The sequence below is a fragment of the Galleria mellonella genome, unplaced genomic scaffold (genome assembly GCF_026898425.1).
Source record: "Galleria mellonella isolate WM207_F2 unplaced genomic scaffold, CSIRO_AGI_GalMel_v1 utg80, whole genome shotgun sequence".
Taxonomy (NCBI): Eukaryota; Metazoa; Arthropoda; class Insecta; order Lepidoptera; family Pyralidae; genus Galleria; species Galleria mellonella.
This window is the reverse complement of record NW_026442157.1, coordinates 2,330,106-2,341,398: the sequence shown is the minus strand read 5'-3', so window position 1 is coordinate 2,341,398 and position 11,293 is coordinate 2,330,106. Positions and strand designations below refer to the sequence as shown.

The window sequence follows — 11,293 nt, the reverse complement described above, 5'->3', positions numbered from 1 at the left end:
TCATGTTTTCGCCGCCAAGCAGCTGTGTTCACATGGCTGTGTTTCCGTTCAAAGGGTGGGATTTTGTCAGATTTGAATTTGCTCGTTGATATATATGTATGGGAAGCTAAAGAAATCATAAAAATATATAAGAATAAATCATTTCCTTAATTCATACGAACATAAAATAGAAAGTCACGCATATCACAACTGAGTTGTGAATATTATTATTAGCCTAACCATTTACTTAATTCATGTTTATATAAATTATTATTATTATAGTATTTTCCAAAGAAGATATTTAAGATGTTTTTTGTAGCGATGTTTTTTATTTCCTCAGGATATAGAGTATTTTTTCCAAAGGAGATATATCGTTTATGTATGAGTGGGCTACAGCCACATATTAAGTGCTGCAGCGTTTCTTTCTTATTGTGACAAAATCTGTATACACTTTTTAGGCATAAGCCTAGTTGGGCCATGTGCTTGTTTAGTTTGCAGTATCCAGCGAGAGCCTTTGTTAATACGCACATATTATTTTTATTCAAAAGAATTAATTTATTAGATTAATTTTCTTAAAACCCCTTAGTCAGGGCTTCCGAATTTTATCCTGGCAACAAGAGCCAGTTATTATTTGCTGCTTATATAAATAACTATGACAATTCTTGTCTCTATTCATGAGTTGATATAATATGCATCTTCTCTAATTTACAATTACAATCTCACAAATGTATTCATTATTATATAATACATACATATGTATTATATTTAATATAAACAAAACAATATAATATAAAATTGTAATACATAAATAGCATACAAAAATACATGTACATAAATACTCTATATTGTTTTTTCTATTTATTTGCTCATTACGTTGTACCGTCAATTATAATCTCTTTTATTTCTGTCTACGATCGTCTAGTAAATAACGCCATATGGTATTACAATGTAAAAGACATTGTCTACGTATGGTATATTGAAGTTTCAGAAATAAATATTAGGTAATAACGTGACCTTAGATTATATAGATTGAGCATCACGCCTCAAATACGGGTCAACTTTTTGTTAGCTAATTGTCAAATTAGATGACTTTTTTTTATTAATTATCTATATACTGACATGCATAATGTACGTGACGTATCTATATTTAATTATTTAATAAATAAAATAAGTTTTAGCGCATTAAAAAGGTGCAAAATTTATAAGACAAAATAAATATAGAAGTTATAAAGGCAGTCTCAAAAACGAGTCAGCTAATTGTCAAATTAGTTACCTTGTTTTTTTATCAGTATACTTATGCATATAATTTATTTATATTTAATAAATAAAATGAGTTTTTACACGTTAAAAGGATGCAAAAAATATAAAACAAAATAAATGATGAAATTATAAGACGAAACGTTCATAACTATTTATCACGCAAAATTGTGTGAAAAAGTTGACTCGCTTTTCTCAAAGCATTTGTATAGAGACACTATCTATATAATCTAAGAACGTGACTTAAAATAGTTCACCACTATTTCCAATATTGATGTTTACGATTTCCAAGACCGATCACTATTAGTACAGGTTCTATGATATTTTCCATTCGCAAACATTCACTGTACTTTTAATTATATTATCAAAAATTAAAGAGTAATTCACTATGTTTTATACATATCAGTAGATTGTTTTAACCTCAGAACAGAAACCTTCACGGTAGCCTATAAGGTAAGATCGAGTGCCAATGGCCTAATTTCTATATCTTTAGTTTTTTTACGTTCTTGTCGTATATTTATCGCCATTAAATGCTTACATATTCCTCACACACCTGTGGTACGGTTTATATGAAGGAATCTTTTCTTTGTTTAGCATCGGGGATAGATTGTTTAACTTCTACCTAGTTCATTTGATACACACACAAAGATAGAACACGGATATCCAAGTTTCTACATCTCTACAAAATATTACAAGTGTATGTAAATCCATGCGTAAGAAAATTTATATTCCTAGTATTATTTCAGAGTGAATCCAGCCTGTAGGTATATTTTAATGTGTGTAATAGTATAAATAAATATTTCTACGAGTTTCACACCATATTTTCTTTAACACCTTGCTTAGTGTTGGCTTACTAATAAGCTACAAGCTTAGTATCATTAATATCAGTGTTTTGCTCTTTTAAGGGCAAAGCAATAAACTGAGCTGTGACCATTTTGTGTTACTATAGCACACGCATGAAGGAATGGTAACAAAGGAGATTGTTAGATTATATATTTTGTTTTTATATTTTTTTTTTATTTGTGCTTTTTTTATTTTTATTCTTTTGTCTCTTTTGCTGTGTATTACGTGTATGTTTTTTTTTATTGTAATTTGTGTGCTGTAAGTAATGTAAATAAATTATCTATATATCTATCTATCTATCTAGTAACAAAGATTATTAGGTCTTATTGTATTATTGTATTATCTTCTAGCACGGATAATATGATATTAGAAAAAGAAAATCAAAGTAAATATTAATATTTTATATAATTCAATAACACACATTGAATCTGCCCACTATTTTATTTATTAGATAAATATCTTGAATCAATCTATTTGATTCCCGAATTAATAAATAGAAAAATTCACAAGCAGTGCGCTGTGCACGCCCATAAATCTTCTAGAAATGTAAATACACTCATTTGATTGATGATGAAAACAGATAAACCAACTCATACACAGTACAAACGCTGGTATATATTATCAACACCTGACTTATATAATAACGTAAATATAAAATATAATTTTCATTTTAACACGGTTACAAGCGGCATTGAACCTTTAAATTTAACATGAATTTTGCCTTCTTGTGCGTGTTTTGTCGGTTACATTGATACTGTGTTCTGAGTAACTACATCGTATAGAGGAAAAAGGGATTGTTAGTAATGGAGTCTATGGCTCTATTGCTAGCAATTTACCCTATCAGGTTGATACCAAACAATTTCTCCTGGAAACCATCGTGATTAATTCTTGTGGAATTCGTCACGATGGGCATTCTCATCTATTAAAAATTATATAAAACTCAGGCATCTTTTATCATTCGATTAACCTCATCCTTATACTGTGGAACTTAAATTTTGTATAGGATCGTATATATATATATATATACACATATATACATATATATATATATATATATATATATATATATATATATATATATATATATATATATATATATATATATATATAATATATATATATAGCTTCAATGCGTGTTATTGAATTATATATATATTACTGGGTACAGACGAATAACATCTGAGTCCTCAGGAATGCAACGCATGGGAGGTATCATGGGCAAAACAGTATACTCTGTTATATCCATGGTACTGCTCATGTCTATAGGCGACGGCTACCACTTTCCATCAGTTGGGCCGTCAGCTTGTTTCCCATTCTAAGTTGTATAAATAAAAAAAAAAGAAATTCCTTCGGAAACAATATAGGTCGTAGTATAAGCTTCTTTCTGATATCTCACTTAAAACTATGGATATTGATAATAGTAGAAATTTTCTTGAACTCTTCCACAAGCGTTAATTATTATTTTATTTATTCACTAAAAAAAAAACAAACAGCTATTTATAAAAAAAATGTGCAGATGATAAATAAATTTTCAGTTCAGTTTCACAAGAGTGTTGCGAATACAAAGAAAAATGAGATTAACAATAAAATCTGTAAATAACAATTTTGTGCCAATAATAATCTATAAGGTAATTTTCTTAATATAAAAAATTTATTAATACCTATTGTGACAGGATTCATAGTTCAATACATTTTCAAAAGTATGCTTATGTTTGTTATCTCTTGCAATTAATAATTATTAACACAGTACTTGTGGGGGCAAAGGGATTGTTAGTAATGGATAAGATCCCATTGCTTCAATATATTATATACCAGGTCGATCAACTCCCTTATACGCGGTTAAATCCCTCTGGAAAAATGATAGTTTCAGAGGGAACCGCGATATCCATGGTATTAATTCCAGTGAATTCATCATGATGGGTTAACTGGCCTTTTTCATTCTCATCAATCACTCTTCACTGGTGCTCCGCCAGCGTATCCCGTTAGCGCAGGCGGGGATACCATACCATTTTCACCCATCAAAAAAAAAACACAGTACTTGTATAGCGATAGAGTTTTAATAATTAACAATTATGTCATACGAAACAAAATCCGCTTCAATTGTGATCAGTTATTAACTCGTTATTTTGATTTAAAAATTAAACTAATAAATCGATTTTGATAAAATTTCTAAGGTACTAATCTGTACATATATTCTTTGAGATAAAAAAGAAATTTCGAAATCAGTTTAAAACTGACGGAGTTATGATATAAAAAAAAATACACCTGCATTGAGAACCTCCTTTTTGAAATCAGTTAAAAAAAATTAAAGTCATTTCTCTTTACGGTCCTTATGATGTAGGTATTTTTTAATTGCAAGAATCTACCATTTGCTTTACACTCTAACCATTAAAGGAGTATAGATATTATTCTCTTTATTATTATTAACAAGAATAGCAAACTTATGGCAGTTAATCATTGGAGTAATTTTGTCAGTAGTTGTTACGCTTGACAAGTGGGTTGGCAAACGTATTTTGGCTTCTGAGGTACTTTTAGGAGGATCTCTGCTGCCCATTCCACGGCTATAAAATTTCCCTTAGTCGCCTCTTACGACACTCACGAGAAAGGAAGAGGTAGCCCTTTATATGTCGGCAATTATAAAATTATATTTACATAACAAAAACGGTAACGTAACGATCAAAGGTTAAGCCTCATACCGGTTTATCCTAAAAGTTTGGTATGTCGTAACGTAATTGTTTCCACTGTTGCTCAACCGAGTGAGATTCGTTGAGAATTATCCAATTTTACGTGTTTATCAAACAATTTGGTAGTCTAGATGTAGTCTAGTTCTTGCGTTTAGTTATGTGTTTAAACGCATTATACTTTTAATGTGGTGAATGAAAATTTTGATTGACGCCGTGTTTCAAAAACACGTTTGAAAATGTACACGCGTGTTTGCCAAATAAAACTCTAACGAAAGTTGTCTGTTGTACATTTTTATTGAACGAAAATATTACACGTGTGTGGTCATAATAAACAAATAATAGACATAGCCGTGTGGTTAAGACATGGAATGGGCCATCACTTCGTTTCCCGTGGGTGTCGTAAGAGACGACTAAGGGAACTTAATGGTCGAATGGTCAGCAGGAGCGTACCTCTTAAAACATCACCAAAGACTAACTGCGGTTACCAACCCGCTTGCTAAACGTGGCAATTCCTGGCAAAACTCCCCTTATAGGGAAGGCCTATATTCGGCAGTGGACAGTTATCGATTGATATGGTGAACATACATAGCTTTGATAAACTTGTCTCCTTACTTTGATGGCAACGTGATAAATAAATGAGACGTAAATTTTTAGAAAGATGTTTCATTTTCTATACGAATTTTTACATGCCTGCCAATTTGTGTATCTCGCCAATTCGAATCAATAGCGCAAGCGGGACTATCGTTCAGTTTTCATTTATTAATAAATTATCTTCTATTATCTTATCTTCTTTCTTATTTTATTTTTTATTCTTTCTAATTTTTTTATACAACTTAGAATGCCCAATAAGCTGATGGCCCACAGTACCATGGATATAACAGAGTATACAATTTCGCCCATGATACCCCCATGCGTTACCATTCCTGAGGACTCAGGTGTTATTCCTCTGTACCCTGTAAATTCACTGCCATATCCCAACCTTCAAATTGAAACACAGCCATGCAAACACTACTGGTTCATGGTAGAAACACGAATGGTTGGTCAATAAACAGAATTAGATAAGAAATACTAGATGGCGCTGGAATCGAGATGGAATTATGGTTTTTATTGATTATTGTGTAATTAAAGATAATTCATATCATAATATACATTTATAGGAAACTTCTTTTTTTAAACAAATTTGTCATGGTGATGTTGAGTAATTATTTCCATTGTTCCAGGATAAAGGCCCTGAACCGCCAGAACTTTTGCATCCAGTACAGTACGCAGGCAGGGCGCGTGAGCTGCAGGTCTACCCGCTTCCATTGGAAGAGTCAGACCACGAACTCAAACTAAATGTGACGTGGTTGCCCTCATTAGGTAAAATCTCAAAGAAATCTTTTAAACTATTTAAAAACAAGTGTTAATGAAAGAATCATCAAAATCAATAGTCTCCAGCAGTTATCATAATCAAAATCAAGGAAGTGCTCTTGTTTTTTGCTCGGCTCGCCTATCAGTACTCCGTTAATTGCCATTTTTATGAGCTTTACAAGTCAGTACCTTCACTACAATAATATAGTTAGCCATATTTTCTACAAAAATCGTCTGCAGAAACACGAGTGAAACAGAGATTGTTTTAAATGGTGAGAATGGAATGGTTACCCTAATAGATCGACCTCCACATGGTTCCCTTGAAAACCATCATGGTTTTTTTTGATAGGTGAAAATGGTTTGGTAACCCCGCCCGCGCTAACGGGATACGCTAGCGGAGCACCAGTGAAAGGTGATAGATGAGAATGAAAAACCATCATGGTTAGTTCTTGTAGAATTAACAACGGGTTGCTTTCATCTTCATCTGTCATCTCTCACTAGTGTACGCCGTGAGTATGCAGTGAGGGATGATAGGTGAGGATGAAATATAGATCAGGTAACCTATCGTGGTGAATCCACTTGGAATTTACCACAATAGTTTCCAGGGAGGACCGTGTGGAGATTGGATTGTTAATCCTTGTCACTAAAACCTTCCCCTCCACGCATGATAATGGTATCCCATCATTAATATCACTATATATCCTGTGATATCCATGGTTCATGTTTATAAGAGACGTCCTATTTTCCATCAGGTGGGCCGTCACCTTATTTCCCATTCTAAGACGTAAAAAAATAATGACACAACGTCGTAAGATAAACAAGTGAGCAATTAATGTAGATTAATTATGGCCTGTGTAAATAGAGGCCATTTAGGACACTTAAATTGTGCCATGTTGCTTTGGAAGCGAAAGTCATTAATTTTATATAGCACACAATCTTGTTTGCCTTTGTATAGAAACGTTATGGTCTCCTAATGGATTAATACTTTGCATATTTGTAGATTTTTACCTGTGTATCGAAGGATAGAGGATAAGGTTTTACGGGTTTATATATGTATGGTCCGGATTTTTGGCGTAACTTGAAGTCTAAATGGTTTGATGGATTTTTGTAAATACGATGTCGTAAGGGATGGAATTGTTATGAAATATATATTAATCTATTAGTTTTTACACTGACTTCGTTTAAGTTATGCAATGACGTTCGGCATACGTTTTGTTTCAATAAGTAAGTTCAAAATTATTTTTAACCGACTTCAAATAAGGAAGTTCTCAATTTATTTTTTCTTTCATATTTGTTATCTCATAACTCCGTCAGAAATTAACCGATTTTGAAAATTATTTTTTATTTTATATGAAATATATACTTTCACATTGGTTCCATAGTAATTTTATCAAAATCGGTTTAGTAGTTTAATTTTTAAAACAAAATAACTGATTTTGCCACAATTGAACTCAGTATATTGTTTGGAACATTAATTATTAAAAACCAATCTTAATAATAGCGTTTTTAGACTATAGATGTAGTATAACGTACCTTAAGACTCGTTATCAGACTCTGGACACCATACAGAGTTGTAATTTTTGTTAAAACATCAAACAAGTCCAAATACGACGAATTTATCATACGTCTTTCACGAGTATATATAGTCACCTTTCACCTTCATCATCAGATCAGCTCGATAATGCGACTTCATTGTCACCACACTTAAGTAAGAATGCCAAATTTCAGAAGAATCGAAAACTAGTAAATGATTAAATATTTTGACTTCTATTTTGATAAAACCAGTCATTTTTTATTTAAAAACTCGTCGAATGTAACTCCGTCAAGTTATGAGTGTAAAATACACGTAAAAAATATAAAAAAATACAACCGAATTCTTTTGAAACTTCTTTTTGAAGTCAAATGAAAATAATTTGATTATATATGAAAGAAAGTTTAATAAATGTAATTAAAATGGAATTATAACGTCGTCTGCATTATTAGTATATGGTGATGAGGTGTATAGTATGGTGTGGTTCCGGTGTAGAATAGGGTAACCCCTTCCTATTCCATAGGTGTTGTAAGAGTCGACTAAGGGAACTTAATGCTCGAGAGACGGGCAGCAGCGTTCACTTTAAAACATCACCAATGTCTAATTACGGTTAACTAACCCGCCTGCCAAGCGTGGCAACAACTGGCAACACCTCCCCCCACCTTCAATAGGAGACCAGTGTTTTTTTTAATGAAATGATAACCCCACTTGCGCTATCGGTATACACAGGCGGGGCACCAGTGAGGGATGATAAGTGAGGATGTAAAGGTTGGTCAATTAACACATCATGAGGAATTCAACGATAAATTAGTCACGATGGTTTCTAGGGGGAACCGCGTGGAGGTCGACCTGATTAACAACCCATCCCCCCCCCCCCCCCAAAAGCCTATGTTCAGCAGTGGACAATTAACGACTGATATAATAGGTGAGAATGAAGTCAACTGGTGTATCATGGTAAAATCACAAAAAAATTAACACAATGTTTACGCTCGAACTCGATTGTGTATAAGGCAATATATTTCATATTATAGAGTCGTAATTTTTACGTTATGAAATGAACGGGCGATTCTTTGTATATAATAAATAAACAAGACTTACAGTTTAGATACAGGGAGCTTCATAATTTCATAATGTTTATTATACCTACGTTATATACAATACAGTTGGGATCGACGGGCAAACGCTAACCAACTTTTGAATTCTGATAGAATACGGAAACGTAACCTTAAAATGTAACGTAGAAAGAAATATAACCAAGATATATATGACTAACTCTTTTTTGTAATTTCTTTTGTCGATTTTGATGATTCCTTTTGTCAACCTGCCTGACCTACAAAATATAGATGGTATATCTTACGACATTGCCTCGTACTTGCGAGTACCTTAGTTTCGTGAAGAATTGTTGAAGAAGATTGTTTTAAATTTAATTTTCAAATTTTTTCACTAATATTTGTCCGTATACAGGGCCGCCAGCACGGGACTTCTCTTTAGAAGTCCGCAGCGTAACGAACACTGCTGACTGCAAATCTCCAATGTGTTATGAATATAACATTCCTGGGGTAAGTATCTACGTATTACAACTTATATATTCTTTATTTCATTTGTGATATACTTACATTTAGTTATTTACACTATTGATAAATAAATGTGACACAAAAAGAAAGTGCATTGCTATGGCATTCTCTACGAGGCAACCTTCAGGATATGCAGAGATACTCAATGGCGGTCTAAAAAATTAATTATTTATATTTTAGTATAAGAAGATAAAATACATATATACAAACATTCATAAAATAAACATACATATATTAATATAGTATTTATGGATAAACATTTACAAATATTGTGAGCAAGCGTGGACTTATCTCTGAAAGAAATCTCTGCCACCTAACCCACTACCATTGTATTGGGTTGGCTGGAGAAAAGCGTGTTAGTAACGGGCAGCTAAAGAGTACGATTGCTGTATAAATAACATCTTCTAATTATCATACTATTAAATATATAAGCTACAGATGAACAGTTAAATGCTATAGAAAGAGAGGGAGACTTTGTACAAAAGTCGATTGCTTGGGTACCTCTGTCCCATTCGTGTTTCAACCGTGAAGCAGCTGTGTTTGCATGGCTGTGTTTCGATTTGAAGGGTGGGATATGGCGTGAATTTACAGGGTACAGAGGAACAACACCTGAGTCCTCAGGAATGGCAACGCATGGGGGGTATCATGGGCGAAACAGTATACTTTGTTATGTTCATGGTACTGCTCATGTCTATAGGCGACGGTTACCACTTTCCATCAGGTGGACCGTCAGCTTGTTTGCCATTCTAAATTGTATAAAAAAAAACATAAATACATAAATATAAAACCTATCTACTTATATATTAAACATTAAAATAAATGAATATAGTACCTACATTAGAAATTTAGTTCAATGATTTTGTGTGCATTTAAAGCGTTATCTTCACACCAATTCTGAACCGATTTTTATAATTCTTATTTTAAATAAATTGCATTTAGTTCAGTGTATTCTATATTAATTTAGTAACTATTGCTGTCATTTTTGGAAGTAAATTTATAATTAAATAATTAACTTAGCAAAATTTACAATTAAGTACTTTTTAGGGATAAATAAACATCCCCTACCTATGAGAGAGTATCTTTGAATAGTATAAAACAAAAGCTGCTTCCGTCTGTCTATTTCTATGCGTGCTTCTTCTTAACCACGCAATGGATTGTGACACAACTTTTACTATCATTTAAAGACTTTTTTTTTTTTATTTACGGAAGAATCTCAATAAAACTTTTGTATAAGCAAATAAATTTAATATTTTGTAATGAAGTCGACAAAAGTCAATTTTCACGGTTCACACTGACTAAATTCTAAGCGAAACGTCAAAATAATGTATCGCGTGTATCCGGGGCGGGTCGCTAGTTGAACATAAACAAAAAGATTTAATTGAACTTTTGTAATTTAACTTTTCAATCCTGTTGAAATTTCCTCCGACATTTTAGGGCCCATCCATATACAGTGTTTCGCTTTGAAAGGTATCCCGTGCCACCCTTGAAGTGTGGTATATGATGTTGGTGAAGTTAATTCTTTAAATAGATGTTATAACTTTAAATTACATATGGCAATTAAAGTTATTTTGGATAATTGTGGAAAAATATATATATAGCAACACTGATATTGTTTTGTCTTCCGTATTTGCCGTGTAATGGCGTCCTGCAGTAAACACTTGTAGTTGATTGATAATTGTAAACTGGCATACTTTTATCACTCCAATAGACCCTTAAAAATATCACTGCGCGTACAAATTATTAAACGAAATCCTAGTATATGGCAACAGAATTATAGAGTACAGAAACATAACATCTTATCCCCTTATTGTCTTTTTCTTTTAATTGAAATTCCCAATTTGAAAGAAAGGGACAAAACAATGTAATAGTTAAAATATATATCTAGAAGGTTTTAGTTTTTATGAATAAGAGGATTAGTTTAGAATGGCAACGCATAAAGGGTACTACAGTCATCACCGTATATACTGTGATATCCACAATGGTGTTTGTTTCTATAGACAACGATTACTATATCCCATCAGGTGGGCTGTCAGCTTGTTGCTTGTCAATCTACCCATATCTAGTTATCAGCTTTT

The 11,293-nt window shown here is 32.5% G+C and overlaps 1 protein-coding gene across 1 annotated transcript in view; it reads left to right on the top strand.

Annotated features, from left to right (window-relative positions):
• The first annotated feature begins 5,965 nt into the window (after nucleotides 1–5,965).
• Nucleotides 5,966–11,293, top strand: part of LOC113520823 (fibroblast growth factor receptor 3-like) — a 218,591-nt gene continuing 213,263 nt past the window's right edge. The window contains exons 1-2 of the mRNA XM_052901767.1: nucleotides 5,966–6,122; nucleotides 9,109–9,203. Of these exons, the coding sequence (XP_052757727.1) occupies nucleotides 9,177–9,203 (27 nt within the window). The 5' untranslated portion in view covers nucleotides 5,966–6,122; nucleotides 9,109–9,176. The remainder of the gene's footprint in view (nucleotides 6,123–9,108; nucleotides 9,204–11,293) is intronic.